Source organism: Amblyomma americanum, chromosome 10, assembly GCF_052857255.1.
Source record: "Amblyomma americanum isolate KBUSLIRL-KWMA chromosome 10, ASM5285725v1, whole genome shotgun sequence".
Classification (NCBI taxonomy): domain Eukaryota; kingdom Metazoa; phylum Arthropoda; class Arachnida; order Ixodida; family Ixodidae; genus Amblyomma; species Amblyomma americanum.
Genome location: NC_135506.1, coordinates 116,208,490 through 116,231,426, shown reverse-complemented (window position 1 = coordinate 116,231,426; position 22,937 = coordinate 116,208,490). Strand labels below are relative to the sequence as shown.

General features: G+C 49.6%; 1 protein-coding gene across 1 annotated transcript; it reads left to right on the top strand.

Moving 5' to 3' along the window:
- Positions 1 to 3,046: 3,046 nt before the first annotated feature.
- On the top strand, positions 3,047 to 14,814 carry LOC144108651 (acetylcholinesterase-like). Its single transcript, XM_077641834.1, has 3 exons — positions 3,047 to 3,188; positions 6,458 to 6,869; positions 13,590 to 14,814. Exons 1-3 carry the CDS (start codon positions 3,047 to 3,049, stop codon positions 14,812 to 14,814), a joined length of 1,779 nt encoding a protein of 592 aa, XP_077497960.1.
- The last annotated feature ends 8,123 nt before the right edge of the window (positions 14,815 to 22,937 follow it).

Genomic DNA, 22,937 nt, shown 5'->3' with positions numbered 1-22,937 from the left:
GAAACGAAAAGCTTATCACCGTTCTAATACAAAGCTGTCACTTAAGCAATTTGCATGCGCCGTGGGAACACTCCGCATTCAAAACTTAAATTAAATATATCTGCTAAAATTGGGGCTAGAATATCTAACACATGCTTCACAGTCCGTATCTGCAAATCATCCGCATCGTGGCATCTGCTGCTCTTCATGTTCATGAATGCAGTGAAAACTGAAGAACTTGTTGTTAGACTTAGATACATAGAATCGCTGCTTTTCCTGATGCGAGAATCGAATTACATGTTTGACGAACTTTGGTATTCTAGGGTAGCGAAATATTGACTGAACGAATAATACTCACAACACGGAAGCGATCCACCGTCTACGCGTCACGGCGCACCAGATAGGCGGGCTGGTGAGGCGCATTGCCACCCGTCGCAGGGGACTGAGAGAAGCCGACCTATGCAGGATCATGCAATCATTCATGATAAGTCGAATCACCTACGCCTGGCCGTACTGTAATCTGCACCGCAGGGACGAAGAGGCACTTAGTAACATCATTAGAACAGCATACAAGGCGGCCCTTGGCCTGCCGGCATACGCCAACTGAGATCGACTGCTGCAGTTTGGAATTTTTAACACGCCCGCTGAGCTAATCGAAGCCCATGAGACGGCACTAGTGACCCGCTTGTTGCGCACTGCTGCGGGACGCGTAGTTCTCTACCAACTCCACATCCACCCCGTAAAGGTGGTATGTGCAACATCACATTTATCAGTCGACATTGCTAGTAGGCTAGCTGTTAAACCAGTAGCCAAGAACATGCTGCCAGGCAGACACGACGCCCGCAGGAAAGCAAGGGGGCCGGCCTTTGAGAAACAGCACGAGAATGAACCACGAGCAGTGTATGTACGTGGATGCAGCTCAACACATCAAAGGCGGAACATACGTGGCATTTATGGCCACTCCAAAGTCAGCCCTCGTTAACGCCACAACCTTTCACGCTAGCTCTGTACGCGAGGCCGAGGAAGTAGCTATAGCACTGGCCATCGCGGATCCCCTCACCAAAACTTTTCTAAGCGACTTTAAGAGCGCCATTCAAAATTTCGCCAAAAACTCGGTAGGCGCGCTCGCAATGCGAATTCTGAGCAACCGAACTCTAACACAACAACATTTGCAGCGAGCCATGCACGCTTTCCATGGCAACACGACTCCAGTGGCACAGAAACTTCGGAACCAGTATCTGTGCACAGCATAGGACCCTCGTGGATCTGCGTACTCTTATGCACGCAGAGAGAACACGGAGCTGGATCAACCTTTCCAGCTCCATGATCTCCGCGCGGCTCTCGCCAAAATGTAACGGGACACTGCGCCAGGAAGGGATAGAGTCACCGTCAAGCTTTTGACCAACCTCCACGACTTGGAATAATAGTTCCTCCTCGACTACATCAATGCGATTTGGTACGGGGACACGTCCCTGGCAATCGACTGGAAAACGGCTCTGGTCACTTTTATTCCTAAAGCAAGCAAACCAATTGACCCAGATGACCTCCGCCCCATCTCTCTCACCTCCAATGTGGGCAAACTAATGGATACAATGGTGCGGGATCGGTTATCTGCACGTCTTGAACACAAACATGCCTTTACAAGCACCATGTTCGGATTCCGCCCACACAGATCCGCGCAGGATGCATGTCCTCCTGCAACTCAGTGGGGAAGTCCTTGACCCCCTCGAATGCCCCCATAATGACCGGGTAGTACTCGCCCTGGATCTTAAAGGGGCATTAGACAATGGAACACACGAGATAATACTCGCTAATCTAAGCGAGACCGACTGTGGTCTCAACACATTCCGATACATATGCCAATTTCCAACGGATCGTCATTCCTAACATCCGCATCAAAAATACAGAGCATGGTCCTTACCTACACGGCACGCGGAACCCCCCCCCCCCTCCCCCCCAAAGCCGCGGTACTTTCCCCGCTGTTCTTCAATGTGGCGATGATGCAACTGCCGGCCCAGCTGGGTGGTGTCGAAGGCGTGCAGCACGCCCTGTACGCCGATGACATCACTCTGTGGGCCACGCAGGGCAGCACAGCGGACTTCGAAACGAGCGTGCAAACAGCGGCGACGATAGTAAGCCGCTACGCCCGCCGCTGCAATCTTCAATGTTCCCTTCAAAAATCGGAATTTGTGCACTTCCGACCCTCCGCGGCGGCTCAGTGGTTAGGGCGCTCGGCTACTGATGTGGAGTTCCCAGGTTCGAACCCGACCGCGGCGGCTGCGTTTTTATGGAGGCAAAACGCTAAGGTGCCCGTGTGCTGTGCGATGTCAGTGCACGTTAAAGATCCCCAGGTGGTCGAAATTACGCCGGAGCCCTCCACTACGGCACCCCTTTCTTCCTTTCTTCTTTCACTCCCTCCTTTCTCCCTTCCTTTACGGCGCGGTTCAGGTGTCCAACAATATATGAGCCAGATAACTGCGCCATTTCCTTTCCCCAAAAACCAGTTATAATTATATGTGCACTTCCGCCCCTCACAAAAGTGCACAACTAAAATCTCTCTCTTGAGAGTGGTCCCATACGCGAAACTGATGAGATATGGGTACTCGGACTCTACATCTACTAACACAGACTGCCAGACACTACATTGGCCAAACTCCGTAGCGTGGGGGACCAAGTGGGCCGCATGGTCCGCCGCGTTTCGAATAAACGCGGGTGTTACGAAGTAAGGATGCCTTGCGGCTGGCAAACGCCTTCGTAACCAGTATAATTCTTTATTAGACTCCTTATCTCCACGTACGAAAACAAGAGAAGGATGCTCTTGAGGTCATCCTTCGCAAAATTATTAAACGTGCCCTTGGCTTCCCCATCACTACTTCAAACAGCCGGTTGATGGCCATTTGGGTTGTGAATACTTTCCGGGAGCTCCGGCAGGCGCACCTTAAAAACCAGTACCCACGCTTGTCGCAAACGGAGTCGGGTCGCCGCCCTCTTGCTCGACTCCATATCCAACACACCACACCCATGGAAGACAGGTTTTACATCCCAAAACTGTGGAGACGCGCCCTCCATGTGCGACCTCTTCCAGCCAACATGTCACACGAAGAACATAATGGTCGGCGTCTGGCACGAGCGGAAGCCCTCGCCCGACATTATGGCAACAGAACAGGCGTATACTACGTGGACGCCTCCGGCCCGCACCCCGAGGGATGGTACACGGTGGCGGTAGTTCACAACAGCAGCACAGTTAACGGCCTCAGCTTCAGAACCCGCAGTGCAACACAAGCAGAAGAGGTCGCGATTCCTGTCGCGACCTCACATTCCGATTCAAAATACATAATCACCGTCTCGCGAGGGGCCTGTCGGAACGTCGAACAAGGCTGCACCCCCTTCCTTGCCTATCGAGTCTACGAAAATTGCATAAGGGATACGGACCCCGCAGACCATTACCTTATATGAGCTCCTGCTCATCAGGAGTTGGAAGGAAACGAGGCCGCAGACGCAGCCGCTTGTGCGCTCTCTCACCAGGCTGTTTTCTCCTCCACACCCGATCAGGAACCCAATTTTGACCCGGTCTATACTTTCAAAGATGTTGCAACCTACTATTGAAGGTTGTCATCGCTTTTACCCTCGCCCATGTAACGGCCCCAAGAAGGCGGATGAGCGGCTCCTTATCCGCCTTCTCACCAATGCATTGCTGTGCCCAGCAGCACTAAAACATTTTGACCCCTCTTTTAACGGCAGCTGCCCGCACTATAAGGCGGTGTCTTCTGACACCTATCACATGGTGTGGGCCTGCCCCTCTAACCCTGCTATTCCCCCCAGCCCCAACCCAACCCGGGAGGACTGGGAGGCGACCCTGCTCGGCTGCCACAGCTTATAGGCCAAACAAGCCTTAAGCGCATGGAGCATTTTTCCGGGCGATTTGTCGGCGTCGACGGCAGCGGGGCGTTTTTTTTTTGCCACCGGAGAGGACGTTTTTCTTCTTTCACTCACTCCTTTATCCCTTTCCTTACGGCGCGGTTGAGGTGCCCATGGATATATGAGACAGATACTGCGTCATTTCCTTTCCCCCCAAACCAATTATTATTATTATAAATCGCCGGGTTCTGGCGGAACCGAAAAAAACGCCGGCACCGGGAGAGGGCAGCGACAGAGGGCCAATGACAGCCGGAGTGGGCGTCACGTGATTCTGGACGAAGCCACGCCGGTGCACGCCGCCCGAGAGACGCGCTCGCATGGAGGATGCGCGCTCGCGAGCATTTTGCGCGCGAGAGCCAGCGGCTTCATTTCGCTTCCTGCGCATCCGTCTGATTTCAGTATGGATGGGGGCGCGCGCATCGCACAACTGGGCGGCAAAAAAAACGCCGCTCGGCTGCTGACCATGCGGGAGTGAATTCGTCGACGCCGGCGCCGGCGTCGGGCGCGCGACGCGATTTCGCGGGCAAAAAACGCTCCGTACCAACACCCCCTGAGGTCTTGTCCGTACGGGCCACGCTCTAGCCGGGCGCGCCCGTGCGGCGGCTCGCCACTAGGGTCCCTACCTAGGGACCTCCACTTAGTGCTTGTAAGGATCGGTTCCTTACGGGCTGATCCAAACATACCTCCCGTCCCTTCCTAGTAAATGTTTTAACAGCTCGTGTCGCAGAAAAGCCGCTGTCGTCGGCGTCGGCCGTGAGCGAAAAATCCCTCCTCCTCCTCGCAATGTACGCCACTGCCCCAATTGATGGCGGGCGACTGCAGTGCCTCCCGCTCGTCTCGTTTGGGCGCAGTGGGGCCGTGCGGGCACGCAGGAATCACGCGGCGAGCGGCGAAGCTTGCGGCTTGCTGCCCGTTCGTTCGGCGCGGAAGCTATGCTGGCGTTCGTGGCATCGGGTTTGTCGAGAACGATGTGCCGACGAACTACGACTGCAACTTTAGTTCCGCGCGTTTCGGCAAGGCGCCTGGCAGCTCTTCTACGTGGTTTGCCGCTCCGCGCGTCCGTTTCACCGTACGTAGCAGAGCGATCTGTCTAACGGGCAAGGAGTCGCGCCGAACGGGCGCTGGCGTTCCGTGGACTCCCTGGCAGTGCTGCAACACGCTGTCGTATTCCACTCTTAACGGCGAAGCTTAAGCGTCCTCCAATTTTTTTTATTAATAAAGATCCACTAACAAGGACAAGAATGGTTTATGTGCAAATTCGAATATAATGCGTGTAATGCTTCAAGTTTACATTGGCTCATTGGCTCAGCGGGTAGGGGAAAAAATCAGAATGGGAGTCGCTTCGCTTATAGAAGGAAATTTTGCGCCGCACAGCGCACAGTCCTGTTGCTTTGACCAAGCAAAGAAGCACCAATCGAAATAACAACCGCAGTGGACAGAGGCAGACCCAAATTGTGAAACGGAATTTGTAATAAGTGCCTCCTCAAATAGGAGAAGCAGTGTCAGAACAACAAGTAGTGATCTACTGCCTCAGGTTCGGCACAGAATGGTCACAGTGGGGAGACCGCCAGACCAGATCTGTGAAGGTAGGAGTTGTTGTTGCCTCTGAATCGACGGGACATACCTACGGTAGGGGACTGGCCAGGGTTTGGTGCCGATTAAAAAAAAAATATCCAGACCTATCTCAAGCGGCTCATAAATAAAAAAACACGCATCTGGGAAAACGAATAAAAATTTTTTAGAGATTTTGAGAGCACAGTCGTCTTCGTTCTCTGAGTTGCGGTCATGTATCGCAGCATTATTTTCTTTTTTCTTTTGCCGCGTTACTTGAGCTGCTGCGCCTGCTTGTGGCGTTCACATCAGCGACCACGCGCACACGTGGCTTAAAAGAAGAAGTGGCGGAGACTCAGTCGGTCGCAATGTCGGTGTCTATGAATCAAGAATTCAAGTTTTGCGTCTGCTGCGTTTTCTGTAAGTTACCACTCTGACACGCGATCGCGCTAATACCCGCGCGTAATGTTCAGTGGTGTGTACTGCACGCATGGAAAGCAAAGCTGTCCTGAGGCGGCAGGCAGTTTCCCGCTCTATAGTGTTGCCTGGTCGCTTTGAACGGATCCCTAACGTGCACGGTTCTCAAATATCCACTGGCCATTAAAATTTCCGGACATGCTGCAGCAGACCTGTTCGACCAATACTTCGGTCTGGCACGGTGAAAATTTATTTCCGGCAAACAACTGGCTCGCGGGAGAAGGAGCGCGCTGTGACTGTTCAGGAGACGTTCTTTGACGGGTGTAACGCAGGGTTTGGTTGAAGATTACGTCGACAGAATAGTCAGTGGAACATGCAGTTGAGATTGTTGGCAAGGTGTATAGTTGTATTGCAAGCGATAACCAACAGAGACATATCACAAGTAGAGGTAAAGGGAGAAGCAGTGCTGCCTCCTTGTTTATTTCCACTATACTCAGTCCACGCTGTGAAAGCACGAATTGTCTCGAGTTAGCAGGACGTGAGTGCGGTCTGAAGCCTCGTTCGTTTTACCCTGCGGCGCGCACACATGCAGTGGCCGCCGTAGTCACTGGCATCGCGCTTCTGGCCGCCCTCGTCGTCCTGCACCGGTCCAGCACCTCGGACGTCGCCCGGTCGCCGGAGAGCCGTGCGTCCGAGGAGAACCTGACGGTGTCCACCACCCTGGGACTCATCCGCGGCGTGGCGCTGCACGTGAACGACAAGAAGGTGGTCGCCTTCTTCGGCATACCTTACGCGCAGCCGCCCTTGGGAGCGCGTCGGTTCCGCGTGCCACAGCGCCACGCCCCGTGGAAGGCCACGCTCGACGCCACAGAGAGGGAGGAGGTCCGGTGTGCGCAGGTCGCCAGCGGCGAGTACTTCGAACCGCCGGCCAACGCCTCGGTCGACGAAGACTGCCTGCGCGTGGACATCTTCGTTCCCAGCAGCCTGTACGACCGGTCCCTGAGGCAAGCGTGCACTGACATCTTCGCTAACAACTTGTGTCATGCACGCGACATGAGCTTTTAAGATGTCGCCACAGCGTTTCACCCATCTTTCCAAGCCGCGTTGAGTAGGCAATTTGGAATCAGATGCGGACTTTTAATAACGTTGCAGTTTGATCGTGTTGGTATGACATGAGTGGAAGCTTAAGCGCACAACAAGAAGGGGATGGTGAAAAAAGACAAGTAACACACGAGCGCTAGCTTGCAACACAGTATTATGAACCGCAGAGCGGAATATATAGGCAAGTCGTGGCATGACATCACACATGCGCAGCCAGTAGAATAATCACTGACAACGCAACTACTGTAATTCCTTCGAAGAAAGCGCGATAGACGGCTTGGACGCACAGATATCTCCTAGCCGGTCAATCAATTCTGCCTCGATGATTTTGAGCGTCATTTGACAGCTGCTTTTTGTGGTGATGGAGCAATGCTGGTGCATTGGTGAACAGTTCGATTTCGCACTAGGGTCTTCCCTTGGGCCAGAACCGGGTACTGCAAAAGGATCTGCACTTGATTCACATTTCCTACAGTGCACATCGAGGAACCTCCTGCGGTGTTCATGGAGGTGATCATTCGCACACCTCCCACTCTACGTACATCTTTCCACAAGAAATCGTTAAACAATAGACTCGTGTGTTGCCTTTCTTTCTTCACCGTACTCCTCTGGTTGTGCCCTTAACGGTCACATTTCTAAAATAACATGTTTGGCCATAGACCGTCTGATTTTTTGCGGTGCAACTCCAGCAGGCACATAATTAGCTGTGAGAATTGTTGTATATGTGGTATCGGTTCCGGTTTGGGGATCACCGTTTTGGGGATCACTGGTTGCTAGCAGTTCGTGTACTTGGGCGGCACCCGCCGCTACAACAAGAATCTGACAGCGTCGCCCTTCATTCTTCTAGGACCAATAGAAGCGTAGACGAGAGCGGTACGGTATTGAAATAGGCGTCTAGAGTCCCAAACCTGAGCATGGGCTTTGAAAGACGCCAATGCATTGTGGAAGAATGCGGATTACGTTAGACTGCCTACACTTCTTTAAGTGGGCTGGCATCGAGTAGCACATGGCGCGTGTTTACATTTTGCTTCCCTCGAAATGCGATCACCGCGGCCCAGATTCGGTCCCGCTCCCTTGGGTTCATCAGTCGAGCGCAAAAGCCTCTGAGCCACCATGGCGTGTGGTAGGAAAGTCATGTGTCCATGACAGTAAGCGCCGTATGACCACATGTTAAGATAATGTGTCAAAATGTGTTGCGAAATGTTTGAAAAAATAAATGCTAAAATATTCAGTGAACAAGATAAATACACTAGAACTGGAGAAAAAGACGAAGCAACTTAATTCAAACGCAGGTCCGAATTCCACCATGATCACGGTGTCATGTGTTTCTTTTTGTTATTATTTATCATTAACTGGTTTACTTCCTTTCCACACAGTATTCGGCCTTCTACGCACATCGTTACTTGAACGCTAGGCACAAAACTTAGTGTGATCAGCCTTCACAACATTGTTGTGCTCGTAAATAAGGAACGAAGCGCTGATATAGGTGTCCAAAAGGATGAACTTCGTAGCTTGACAGCTTCGTACCTCTCGCGGAATTATACCATCAGAGCTCTGGTCGAAAAATGCGACAGAGCCGGTCCCAAAATACAACAGAAATTTCTTTCGTCCTTTAGTTACGACAGATTTTTTGTTGTATTGCAAAGTTGCCTGTTGTGGCGACAGAACTGGTTCTTTCGTTACGACAGGAGACTGCTCAATGCTACAGAAAATCCTGTTGTTACTGCAAGAGTTTGTTGTCAGGTTCCAAAATGCTAAAGGAAAATCTCTCGTTACAACAGAAAATCTTTTGTTGCGCTATACTGTGCTATAGCGGGGCGCAGGTATTCACGGCGGACTGGAAAGTACTCGTAATACATTAAGCTTATTAAATTTGCATTGCGAGCATTTAGTCCCGCACGAAGTAGTTAAAAAGAAACTTGCGGATGCAAGTCTCCCTTTTGTGCATACTCTCCGTGCGCACCCTGTAGGGACATTTGCGATCTGTCCGGTAAAAAAAGTGTTATACACTGGAACATGACCGGGGAAGCACAGAAACAATATATCCGATCAAGGTGCGCGCGTCATTCACCGGGAGAAGGAGGATCTAAATGTAGCCGATCAGGGGATTATCCCTACGCGTCGACATATCACCAATTTTACACAGTTTATACTTCGGCGTGGTGGCCGAATTCATACTAATATTTTTTTTTCATACGCAGGGCGAGTAGATCTCATAAGCCACTATGCATTTAGCCGACTAAATCGTCTACGATGCTTCAAGTGCTTCCCGCGCAACCACATGACAGGTTGTTTAAATCCGTGCCGGCCATCTTTGGCCATCTTCGCCTGCTACTCTCACGGTGGCTCAGTGATTAGATAATGTTCAGTAATGCGTTATGCGCCAGGTCACAGGATGGTGACTGGTGAAAATATTTTCGCAGCCTTGAAGACGAAGGAGCACGATTCTTCTGAGACAGAGAGAGCCATTACCTTTGTTTCCCAAAGGAATGGTGCCTAGACGTCTCCGCGGCTGTCACACTGTCCCTCTGCCCGATAGAAACTCATTGGGGAGCTCTTGCGGGAATGGCGGAGTTTCAGATGTCAGTGCACGTTAAAGATCCCCAGGTGGTCAAAATTATTCCGGAGCCCTCCACTACGGCACCTCTATCTTGCTATCTTCTTTAACTCCCTCCTTTATCCCTTCCTTTACGGTGCGGTTCAGGTGTCCAACGATATATGACACAGATACTGCGCCATTTCCTTTCTCCAAGAATCAATTATTATTAATATTATCAGACAGGCGAAATGAGGTTCGGTTTTTGCTGAAATGCGGTGGGTTTATAGCTGAGGCTCGCGATCTGGTAAGTCACACATTTTTTAGTCGGTCAGCAACCACATCAAGTCGAGCGCACTGCACCAGCAGTTCCTGCTGTTTTAGCGGCTGCTCGTGAGCGGTCACTAAAGCCAGATCACATCACCGGGAGCATAGGTGACCAATGACCGACGGCAGTCATCATAAAAAAGGCGCTTTGAAGCGCTCTTGGGACGGCACAGCCCGGCGGCGGGCGATCCGGCAGTCTTCTTCTGCAACGTCTGTCACTAATAAGAAAGCGGCTGGATACTGTTTCGGGCGCACTGGTGCGGGCGGGCATACCGGGAGAAGAACGGACACTACCCCGTCATTTAATGCGTCGCGATGATGAAGGCGTATATGTGACTAAAGAAAGTGTGGTTTCCCAGTTCATGGGTTCCATATCCACGTACATGAAAAGCATGCTGGTTAGAGCTCTGTTGATACTCACTGTGCCCATTCATCTTCGGACGTCGCAGAGATGATGCGCACAAATGCTGGAGCTCTCCCTCGCTCTGAGCAATAGACACCCAGCTGACGTCGGGTGTTCGGCTCCATCCCCATCTGTGCTATAAAATCTGCACGCGTAGCAATACATTACCACAATATGCAATAAGTACAATGCCTGCGCAAGAAATACGGGACGATCTGATATCTAATGCGACAGTTCTGCGAAAGCAGTTCGATTTACCCTCGATTATTACTTCGATGCATTTACTGTGGTTCTAATCTAAGCCGAGACTTCACACGCGCGGCAGATTTTTTAATGCTAGAACATTAAGAGGGCTATGAAGAAGAAAACTGTCTGGCAGCGTAAGCGTCTGAGTGCATCCTCTATCTGCCAGGAGGTGCTTAGGAATATTTACAGATTGAGACAGCATTTTACAGCACTAACTGTAAAAAACTTTTACATAGCTAGGCACGGGTGAAGTGCGTTTCTGAAGAAGCGCAAAGAATAATGGAAAAAAATGGTCTGCTAGCCTCCGGTTCAAGTTTTTTTCCACTGCTTGCCTGCTTCATACCTGTCACCGTACATGCTGGTATCGTATATTAACTAATTTATTTGCGATGTGACGTCACTGGTCGCACTACACCGTCGCAAAACCTGCGCCTACTGCGTATGCTCTGGACTGGAGCGCATTAGAAAATTCCGAAAGGTAAGCATGCGCTGTATGCTGGATGTCGCAGATATGTGCTGGAGGTGGTTTCAGGCATGAGTTTAACGCATCAGTTAATATAGATTCGTTTATTCTCTGCACCGCCAAGTGCTACGAAACTTGTAAAATCGATGAGACAAGATATATTTTCCTCACAGCATGTAAACGCAGCTAGTGGGCTTGCAAACGATCATTTGCCTCATCACATCGCAAGGTGCGCTCATAGAAAGCGTCGTTCCGTTTCTATTTTAAATACACTGCAGCTCACTTTTCGTGTGTGAACACGTCACGAAGTAGAATAGATACTACATCGTGTTCTTGCTCGTAAGAGAGTAGAATAAGTGGTATAAACACAGATGATTAGTAGAATTACCGATATCAACATAGCGGCTGCAATGAAACAAGCGTGCAAGAAGAGCAAGTTGGCACCGGAAGAAGAGGTAGCAGACAATTTTCCCATGAACATTTGCGTTGGCTTTGGCAACGCTTTTCACCCATTGTGGACAATTTTTTTGTAAAGAATGAAAATAATAATAATAATAATAATAATAATAATAATAATAATAATAATAATAATAATAATAATAATAATAATAATAATAATAATAATAATAATAATAATAATAATAATAATAATAATAATAATAATAATAATGATGATGATGATAATAATAATAATAATAATCAGTCCGACTACGTTCACTGCAGGACAGAGGCCTCTCCCATATGCCTCTCCAATTATATATGTCCTGTGCCAGCTTATCCCAGCAAACTTCTTTATCTCATCCACACACCTAACTTTCTGCCGCCCCCTGCTACGCTTGTCTTGGTATCCAGTCCGTTGCCGTCAAAAACCATCGGTTATCTTGCTTTAGCATTACATGACCTGCCCAAGCCCATTTGCTCTTCTCGGTTCACAGTGTCCTTAATCCGCGTTTATTCTCGTACCCACTATTCGCCGTGGTGGCTCAGTGGTTAGGACGCTCGGCTACTGATCCGGAGTACCCGGGTTCGAACCGACCACGGCGGCCGCGTTGCGATGGAGGCGAAACGGTAAGGCGCCCGTGTTCTGTGCGATGTCAGTGCACGTCAAAGATCCCCAGGTGATCGAAATTATTCCGGAGCCCTCCACTGCGGCACCTCTTTCTTCCTTTCTTCTTTCACTCCCTCCTTTATCCTTTCCCTTACGGCGCGGTTCAGTTGTCCAACAATATGTGTGACAGATACTGCGCCATTTCCTTTCCCCAACAACCAATTTCCAATTTCCTTCTTATCCACTCCGCCATCTTCCTCTTCCTTAACGTTACACTTACCATTTTGCCTTTCCATAGCTCGCTGCGCTGTCGTCAATATAAGTTAAACCCTTTTCGTTAGCCTCCACGTTTCAGCCCCATTGGTGCATACCTGTAAGATACAGCTTTATATTTTTTTAGCCCCATAGCTGCCTACCTGTAAGACACAGCTTTATATTATTTTCTCTTGCGGGATATTGGTAAACTGCCATTCATGATCTGAGAGAACCGGACATATGCGCCCCATCCCATTCTTATCTTTCTAGCTATTTCTGGTTATTTCCCTCTCGTTATCCGGATCTGCGCTGATTACCTGCCCTAAGTAGTAGAGCCTCGCTATCAATTGTAAATTGCTGTTCCCTTGCGAGAGTGTCGAAGTATAACTTTGGTCTTCTGCATATCAATTTTTAGACCCACTGACCTGCTCTGCCTGTCGTAAGTCATTGATCATGCTTTGCAATTAATCCCCTGAGTGACTTAGCAATGAAATGTCACCAGCGAATCGCAGATTATTAACGTACTCCCCATTACCTTTTATCCCCAACTATTCCCAATGTAAGGCTCTGAATACCTCTTGGAAACAGGCGGTGAATAGCATTGGCTAGATCGTGTCTGCCTGACACGCGCACCCTTCCTTACTGGAATTTTATTGGTGACTTTATGGAGGACTAGCTGTGCAGCCGTTATAGATATCTTGCAGTATTTTTACATCAGGCTCTCCTGCAAGTAGAACAAAACTACAAAAACAGATTTGAAGCAATCGAAACTCCTCCTCAGAAGGTGTACAACCAAAGTGCACTTGCCCCGCCGCGGTGGCTCAGTGGTTAGGGCGCTCGACTACTGATCCGGAGTTCCCGGGTTCGAACCCGACCGCGGCGGCTGCGTTTCTATGGAGGAAAAAACGCTAAGGCGCCCGTGTGCTGTGCGATGTCAGTGCACGTTAAAGATCCCCAGGTGGTCGAAATTATTCCGGAGCCCTCCACTATGACACCTCTTCTTCCTTTCTTCTTTCACTCCCTCCTTTATCCCTTCCCTTACGGCGCGGTTCAGGTGTCCAACGATATATGAGACAGATACTGCGCCATTTCCTTTCCCCAAAAAACCAATTATTATTATTATAAAGTGCACTTCCATGTTTTCATAAATATACCTTGTATTTTACTCCAATTTATCTGTTTTACTCGTTGTTCAATTAAAGAATTAGTTTTGTCCTTGGTGAGGAGTTTTTATGAACGCAGTAAGTTTTGGTTGTCCTCTCTAGATGTCCTCACAGAGCATCCCTAAGTGTTCTTCGACACCAGCAACAGGCAGCATTAGCGTACCTCTTCGGCTGACGCTTTGCAGGGCAATCGTGGTTGTGCTGCACGGCGGTGGATTCCGAACTGGCTCCAACAGGGACTCGCTGTACGACGGCCGCTGGCTAGCGAGCGTTGCCGACGTGGTCGTGGCGGTGCCCAACTACCGGCTCGGCCCGCTGGGCTTCCTGCGCTCCGGAGACAAGCCGGACGCCCCGGGCAACCAGGGTCTCTGGGATCAGCTGCTTGCGCTGCAGTGGGTGCGCACCAACGCGGCCTCGTTTGGCGCCCACCAGGACGACGTCACCCTTTTGGGCGTGGACAGCGGTGCGGTCGCCGCCGGCCTCCACTTGCTGTCACCGCTGAGCCGGCAGTTCTTCGAGCGCGCCGTACTGTCGGGAGGGAGCCCGTTCATAATGAGCCGCTTCAGCGCGTTCGCCGAGAGCGAAGAGTTGCGTCAGCTGGCCGCCACCGCGTGCGACGAACCACACCTGAACGTCGCGGTGGACAAGGACGAGCAGCCGCTCGGACAGTCCGCCATGGCTTGTCTTCGCTTCGCTTCGGCCGAACACATCGTCAACAGCCTGGACGAGTTCAACGGCGTCCACGGGCGGCCTTTCGGGCCGCTGTACGGGGCCAACGTGACTGAAGACGACTTCTTCCTGCCCGCGTCCGGCGAGTCCCTGCTGCCCGACGAGGAAGGAGTCGGTGGCACCTTCGGAGGGAAGGCGCTGCTCATCGGCTACGCTGTCAACGAGGGCGAGTACTTCCTGCGGCAGTTCATCGGCGACTGGGACCTGGAGACTGTGGACGCGCTGCCCAAGCCCATGGTGCGGATGCTGCTGGACCGACTGGTGCTGCACTTTTTCGGCGCCGAGCAGCTCGCGGAAATCGGGAGGCCCTACTTCGGCGACTTGCTCGCGGTCAACGCCTCGTCGTTCTCCTCCGCGGAAGACGCCTGCGTGCGCGCGGCAGCTTTCTTGGGCGACGTGCTAGTGAAGTGTCCGGCGAGGATGATGGCGGACCTCGCTTCGGAGGGCGGAGCCAGGGTCTACTTTTACGAGTTCGACTACAACCTGAACGAGCTCGCCATGGACGACTCCGCTGAGGTGCACGGCCACTGGTCCGGTGCTCCCCACTATGCTGACGCGTTGTTCATGCTTGGCATCTTCCTGAGTCGGCAGCTTCCCGACAACAGCCACGCGCTTGCCACAAGCCGCCGAATGATGGGCAAGCTGGGAGCCTTCGCCAGAACTGGGTACGCAAACCTGTAAGCCGGTAGCCCGCAGCGCGAAACACGTGGTTCTGCGTCCCTCATAGCCTGAGTCGCTTTGAGACGTTAAACCCTCATAAACCATAAATATTACTCCAACCTTTTTGTCAATTATTAATTACCTGATATTATTTCATTCCAATAATTATTAACTGTTTTATTTCATTAAATATTACCTGTTAATTACCTGGTTATTGTTAGTATCGTTCTTATCGCCGTTATCGTGTGTACACATCTCGTGGTCACGCCATCCATGAGGAAAGCAATGCTTTCGCATTAACAGTTTGATTATTTGGTCATTGCTGATTCGCGGTGAAATGTGTTTGTTACACATTGGCCTATAAGATGTGGGCTAGTCCGGGTATTCTGTAGGAACAAGTGTTGCGGCGCAAATCAGCTGGACATGGGCACCACGATAAACAGATACGACACACAGAGCACCAACATCCAACTACGCTTGATATAATTTGATTTTGATTGATTTATTTCCACAAACAAGCAGGTACAAGGTTGTGGTAGAAAACAAGGGGAAAAAAACTGCAAAGAAGGCACCTTGACTGGCCCTAAGTTCCGTAGCAGCATGGCAGGAGGGAATCTTGTTAAACAAAAACGAGAAAGAAGCACGAAATACCAAAGGGAAAATTCATATAACAATTAAAAATATGCACAAGCGCATGAAAAAAAGGTAGAAAGGAAAGTAAAAAGTAAAAGTGCAACCATAGGCAGTCATGAGGCAAATCCCAAGCTTTTATACACCGCCACAACTATTCCGTGGCGATCGATCAATCATCTTCATCAACCTTATTTCGATAGCGACATTATTGTTAGTGATTCATGGAAACAAAATACCAAAAAGGAGGAACAGATTCTTGCTGGCCACGGCATCTGCTATCAAAGATTGAAGCACCTGAGCTGCGGCCAGCTGAAATAAAGGGATGGAGTGGGCAGGGAGAAGGAAATAAAAGAGAACGTACAGTAAGGAGAGACGAGGGAGGGATGATATAAAACTGTACAGTAAAATAAATAGCCCAGCGCCCGCTGCGACTGTCTATCTCTGCAGCGGGCTAACACGTCCAATAGACCCGCGTGTGCCTGTCCACGAGTAAGGATCTCGACCCTCGCGTTAAAGATCCGACTTTTTCTACGCGCACTTGAGCAGTTCTTTCTTCCGTTCGTTTTATCTGCGGCTAGAGTGGCAGTCTGAGCTTGTCAGTTTGGCGAAAGAGTACGGCGCACTAAGGCACGCAAGAAAAGAAGAGACATATGGGACGTACATGGCTGTAAGTGAGCGCTCGTGTGTCTTCGTCTCTTGTATCCGCGTCCCTTAGTGCGCCGTACGCTTCTTTCATCTGCGAGACATTCACGAATAATTGTGAACATCTGTCCAATAAAAAAAAGACGTTGAGACAAGTTAACATCCTGCGGCTAGCGCTGAGTGCGCGGGCTTTGCAACAAGACAGCTTTCCAGGAGCAATCGAAAACAATTGTTTGGCGATCATATTTTCTTTTCTTTTTTTAAAGACTTTTAATCTTTTTCTTCTGCAATATTTGCTGTCAGCGCCGTGCGCTTCTGTGTTGTCTTCTCTTTCCCTCTTATGCTCTTATCAAGTTTTTGTCAGATGCGCTTTTTTTTTCTTCCCCTGGAAAGGAATAAAGACTCAGTTGGTAGATTGCGCTTAACCGTTCGCGTTGTCTTGTCCTTTTCAATAGCGCACTTCTTGCACGTGATCATGTTCCAACTCGCCCAGTGCCAAGCACTTCTTCGCTGAGGCAAGGCGGCTTGCGTGCCACGATACCCCATTGCGAGCCGCAATGGCTGAAAGCCAAAGTCACAAAGGCGTTTGCAAACTTCCCGAACAAGCCGTTCGGATACAGTTGCTGTGTGTTTGAAAAATAAGAGACGCCGACCAGTGAAAAAAGGTTCGTTCTTGACGTTGTTAGCCGTTGTTAGCACATTACTGCAGCGTGCTAAAAGGCTGTGCACCAGGCCCGAGGATGTGACCCTGGGCGCCACAAAGGTACGGGATGACCTCAGAAACTGTGGATACCCCAGGCGCTTCATCGACGCGGTGAAACGTCAGTTGTCCAAACAAGGACTGCCAGACGCCCGCTCTCCGCTCAAAAAACGGGCTTATGTGCCGTAAATCCCGGTAACTAGTGAATGCCTAGCACGTGTCCTGCGGGAATATGACGTGCAGGTGGCACGTCCCGGCCAGAAAGATGCGCCACCAGCCTGTTAAGGTGAAAGACACACTGCCAAAGGAAAGATTCCCCAGAGTTGTTTGTGAAATTTCCTGCGCAGACTGCAACGGTGTGTATATCGGGGTAACTGGAAACTACCGGAAGCGATTACAGCAGCACCCTTGGGACGTAAAAAATGAAAACACTCGCAACAACGCCTTAGCGGAGCACGCCGTCGTGAATGGCCACAAAATTGACTGTGAAAAGGCAAGGATCATCGCAACGAAAAAAGTAGCAGCATCACGTTTGGGATCCCTAATCATACAAATCATATCACACACGTTAAACCGGAACGATGGAAATCTAAACCCGATATACGCACGCTCCCTGCGCCGATTATTCAACCATATTTAAACGACCCGTGTTTGGTAATGAATTCATTGTGAAAAAGGCTTCCACGTGGAAGCCGAAATGTCAAGAACGAACCTTTTTTCACTGGTCGGCGTCTCTTTATTTCTCAAATGTACGCTCCCGGTCAGACGGGATGCCGTCACACGCTCAACATCATAGTTGCTGTGTGTGTGATTGTAGTTCCTCAAAAACCCCACGGCGTTACCATCGCAAGCCACTCTTGGCTGCAAAGAGAGTTTCCGACTGCCGACGACAGTACAGTCCTCTGCACCAGCTCGGTACTGCAGAGCAAGTTATACGCGCTCTATTGTTAAGACGTCGATGCGCCGAACGAAGCATATTCAGAGTTATAGATACGCTTCGTGCAGGGTGCCGGACCGGACGAGGGACGTGCCCTGGCCTTTGTACAAAAGGCCCAGACGAGAGATGGCCGCCATCTCCCTGAACCAGCTTCGCATCGAACGCCTTGCCGATGACGACCGCTGTCGGCGCCTGGCAAGGCAGTCTCGCTGGAACAGGATGCGTGCCGCCTTGTTCGCCTGACCCACTTCGCCAATCCATGAATGGAACTGTGTAAAGGGGACACTGGCGCCGTAATATGTTGTTAATCAGTTTACGTATGAAACTGTTTTCACAGCGAACAAACTGTATAAACACAACGCAATTAAGAAACGCTTGAAATTTTATTATTTATGGAAACTTTACTTTCATCACGTTCATGTTGCTTTATTTAGAAATTTTTATGTCGCCATAAATAAAACGCTTTTGCACAATCCTGGAATTATTTTTTGTTTCGTCAAATGATTAGGATAATCCCCCAAGGTGAAGTAGAATTTTTTAATAAGGGAGTAATTACTCATTGGCATCCACCCAAGCGGTGCCATATGGCCACAAAGGAAAGCTGTACAGCTTCCAAAGAAACTTCCTAAAGTTAAAACTTCTTGGTCCGGGGTTCGAACCTGGTACCGCCGCTTCACCGGAGCAGTCGCTCTAATAACTCGGCTTGCCCGGACGGCTAGCATAAGGTAGGGCGAGAGCGAATTGATCAATAACTCAAATTTTAGGGAAATCCCCTAAGGTGAAGTATAATTCGTAATAAAGGTTTGTAATTATTACAATTTGCAATAATTTCTAATAATTTTTCTTTACGAAGTTTCTGTGGAAGCTCTTAGCTTTTCATTGTGGCCGTATTGGTGCACTTGGGTGGATGCCATTGAGTAATTACTCCCTTATTACAATTCTACTTGTCCTTTGGCGATTACCCTAACACATTTGAACTTCACTGTTCACACTTCGAGTTAATGATCAATTCGCTCTCGCCCTACCATATGCTAGCCGTCCGGGTTAGCTCAGTTGATAGAACGACTGCTCCGATGAAGTGGTGGTACCGGGTTCGAATCCCGGACCAGGATAAATTATTCTTTAACTACAAGGTTTTCGTGGAGGCTGTCTAGCTTTCCTTTGCGGCCGCATGGCTGCGCTTGGGAGGATTCCAATGCGTAATTATTTGTTTGCCCCCCAAACTTCTCTGCATTTATCCTGGAGTTCTTTATTGACAACGAAGACAAAATACAAGCAGATTTTACGAGGGACTGCAGGCACAACCATTTCCTCCTGGGCCTAAATAAAGTTTTGTTATCGCGAGGCAAAAATACGTTCGGCACCTAAGAATTCTTGCGTGCTGTGAAGGCGAAAGCATGAATGTCTCATCGTGAGTCTCCTGTTGTCGGTTGGAATCCCTGTCGCAAGCTAGCCTCTTAGCAACTGTATAAACCCTGGCCAATCCCCCGCTGTGGGTATGTGCCACTCCAACAGAGGACAACAACAGTATGCAATGTGCAATGAGAATTCGTATGACAATACCCGGAATGCTGTATGAGGAACGGTTGCGTCTCAATTTTGATACGAAAGTATGGGAAAGGCATGCAACTGGAGATACATCGTGAGTTAATATGTAGTCGGTTGGAATCCCTGTCTCAAGCTTGCCTCAAACTTGGCTAGCAGATGTATCCTATGTGCAATGAGGAATCGTTTGACATCAGCCAGAACGCTGTACGACGGACGGTTACATAGTTACGAAGGTCGGGAAAACTGGCGATATGTCGTACAGGTATTTTAATGGCATTTCGGAAAACAGAAACCGTTTATTGGCATCGTATGCTGTTGCGTTTTCGCTACTATGGCTTTTGCGTACTACGTTCGCGCCAAAGTCTGCGCGCGGGGCCCTCCATGGGCGGAATATGGGACATCTCAGTAACGTCACTCTTTGCGTTCCCGAAAAAATCCGACTGTCCCTCACCAAGTAGCTCGATGCAGCGCCGCCAGCTTTCCCTCTAGTTAATAGCAAGAAACTCTATGGCCTGGATGCGCGCTCGCCTCCGATGGCCGTGGCCATCGAGGCACCCTATAGTGCTTGTCTAGTCGCCGAGCTGCAGCGTCATAAAGCAGGTGTCACGCGATCGTTCGGTGCCGCGGCGTGTACGTGCGCTTTGTTAAGTGCTGCAAAGCACAGAGGAATTGCAACTGCTGTCGACACCGAATAATTTTGGGCTGCTTCGTTTTTTAACTTGCTGAACTGCTTGAATGGGTGGAACAGCAGATAAAAATTTTGTTTCTATAGAAAGGCAATAAAGAAAAAAAAAGGGTGGAACAGCAGCGAGGACGCTGCCCTGCCATCTTTCCGAGCTCGTTATTGAAATGCGTTCACTGTAAAGGTTTTTTTTTTCGTTCAACCGCACGAATGCCGAGAGCATTGTTAACTGTAACGACTCTTAGGTATCGGCCGCAACGCGCATGCTCCCAGATTTGGACAAAAGTGCCTACGCGTACATTTAGAGATTGCTTGATCAGTGTAATGCGCCGACGCTGCGAGATGATGCCCGCCGTGTAGAGAACATGGTTAACTTCGGCCATCTGGGGCTCTGCAGAGAAACCTCAAGACCGTTTCCGCATTTCACCCGCAGCAGAAATATTGCCTCCAAAGCCGGGAATAGAACCCACGCTCTCGTGCTGCGTTGCGGAACGCCTCCACCGCCGTACGGACGAGCACAGGGATCAAAAGGAAACCAAGTGTGCATTTGCGATGTTTTAATGAGTGCACTTATAGCTAGCGGCGCGAAAATTGTTAGTGGAAATTCACCTGCCAAGCTCATCTTTTACGCCAACACCGACGATGCTGAGCTGTTGCCTCCCTCGAGGAAAGACTGCCGTGTATGGACCTCCTGCATGTTTGTAAACAAACGAGGTGGCGCTGCAGTCGCTAGCGAGCTCGTGGTAGGCAAAAGGTCGGAGAGTGGCGTCGCGGATAGGTGTTGTGCGTGGGTTTTCAAGGCTTGTAGGCGCGTTTCCAGTTTCTGCGAATCATGGCAATGGTCGATGCTTCCAACTTAGTAATTTGTCGAAGTACACGATCTCGCGTTGTCCACGTGCGGCCTATAAAGAGAAATAGTTTTCCACTGTGTATTGTATATATGGTTAGTAGTAAACATGTAGAAAGCGTTCCTGCCGTTTATTTATGCGCTAGGCATTGAATGAAACAAGTTTTGACACTCTGCACTAGCCGGAATGATTTTACTTCGGGACAGTAGTGAGGAAAAGTGCTGGCGTTGTTTCGCCGGAGCAGACATGCGCTCATCGTCTGCTGACATACGTACGTGTCGCGCTGAGCGAAAAGTGGGGACCGCGTCGTGTCCCCGATCTCCTGTCTCGCTTGGCGCTGTTTTTATGCGAAGCATAATAGGGACACTACTTAGCTCAACCATAGCCCAGCCTGGCGCGGCCGCAACCACCAAGGCTAACTCCCGCTCCTCCCGCTAAGGGCGCTGCAACCGATCACGTGGTCTGACGTCACGACAGCTGAGGAGAGACGGGGCTCAACTCGCGCGGTCGCCGCGCGGCCGCGACCACCAAGGCTAACTCCCGCTCCTCCCACTAGGGGCGCTGCAGCCGAGCACGTGGCCGAGCCGCCGAGCAATGGAGAAAGCGAACTAGAAAATTGACAAGCAAATATCTGGACAGCAGTAAGGGGGCAAATCAGCAATTATCGGTTAAGAAAAAGGTTAAAGGAACAGAGAGAGCTTTGTGGAAAACAGGGATGCTGACGAAATCGGCACTAGAAACATACCGGACCTTTAAACAGGAAATTGTCAAAGAACATATCTATGATAATTGTAGGGGAAGTTCTTTGTTGTTTGAGGCCAGGACTGTAGTTTTGCGGACTAAGACGTATAGAGTCAGGTACCAGGAGATAGACACTTTGTGCATTGCGTGCGGAGAGGAGGAGGAAACAGCTGAACACTTGATACTTTTCTGTAAAGGGCTTCACCCTACAGTGGAAGGCAGCGGGGCTGACTTACCCAAGGCATTGGGGTTTAGGGATAGTGAAGGGAAAGTGGATTTTAAGAGATTAGAAGTAGCCAAGCGAAGGTTATCTGATTGGTGGCTAAAAGCAAGACAGGAGTAAAATTTCACAAGACATGGCTAGGTGGCTTGAGCCACCGCCCGATGTAAAGTGTTCAGTTGTATCCATCCATCCATCCATTGTCTGACGTCACGCCAGCTGTGGAGAAACGGGGCTCAACTCGCGCGGTCGCCGCGCGGCCGCGACCACCAAGGCTAACTCCCGCTCCTCCAGGAGATTGCTAAACAACGATGAGACTAGCCTGACTTACGGGCAGGCGATACCGAATCCCTTTCACAAATCTAGTATGCTTCGCATCCTAGGCTTAACCTTAGCTAAGCCAGGCCATTTTTAGCCGCATGACCACGCACCAGCCAGGCCGACTTGTCCTCTTGTTAAGCTGGTCGATTTGGTGAAAATTTTTGATTTCTAGAATTATTTTCTTTCCTAGCCCTGAAGTCTAGTTCCGTGACGAAAAATTATAGCAAAATATTGAGTACAAATTTATAAATTACGCTTTTTAGAAGTGTGGTCTTCAAAAATTGTGAGGTAATTTCTTTTATTTCAGTGCCGCATTTCTTTGACCAAAGCGAAAGCGAAGATGCCATAAACTAGGGAATGAACTTTAAGGTTCGTTTTCTGACCTCTCACATTTTCTGCGACTGGATCACTCACCTTCGTAATTCGCATGAAAATCAAATTATTCCATTTGTCGCAAACTATTCCTGAGACGTTGAGGAGCGTAATAAATCTCTCGATTTTTTCCCTACACGTGCAGTATTGTGTTAGTTATTTTTTGTAAGAAACGTTTTCATGTAACTATGCATGCATAAGTACTGATAATATAGAAAAACAACTAATCGCGTCATCATGCTGGCATAAAAAAACTGCGCACTATCTACTCAATTATTTGAGACCTAGCTTGGGGGGACTTGACGACGGTGTTAATTATAATTACCCAGAACTGCACCAGGTATAGCTATAAATAAAAGGAATGACTGAAACTAGCGTAGGAATTTCATATTTGCACCAAGTTTAGTTGCATATCGCATGCATGAATAATGAAAACACTTTTCATGCCGCGTCCCCTCTCAATCTCGCCACGTGTCTGTTACTAGCACGCCTGCGGCTGC

Bases quoted from the DNA above. Each gene is read 5' to 3' on its own strand.
- LOC144108651 (XM_077641834.1), top strand. From the start codon at position 3,047: ATGTGCGACCTCTTCCAGCCAACATGTCACACGAAGAACATAATGGTC. The intron at 3,189-6,457 runs GTACACGGTGGC...GCACACATGCAG, and splicing joins GGCCCGCACCCCGAGGGATG to TGGCCGCCGTAGTCACTGGC. The intron at 6,870-13,589 runs GCAAGCGTGCAC...GACGCTTTGCAG, and splicing joins CTGTACGACCGGTCCCTGAG to GGCAATCGTGGTTGTGCTGC.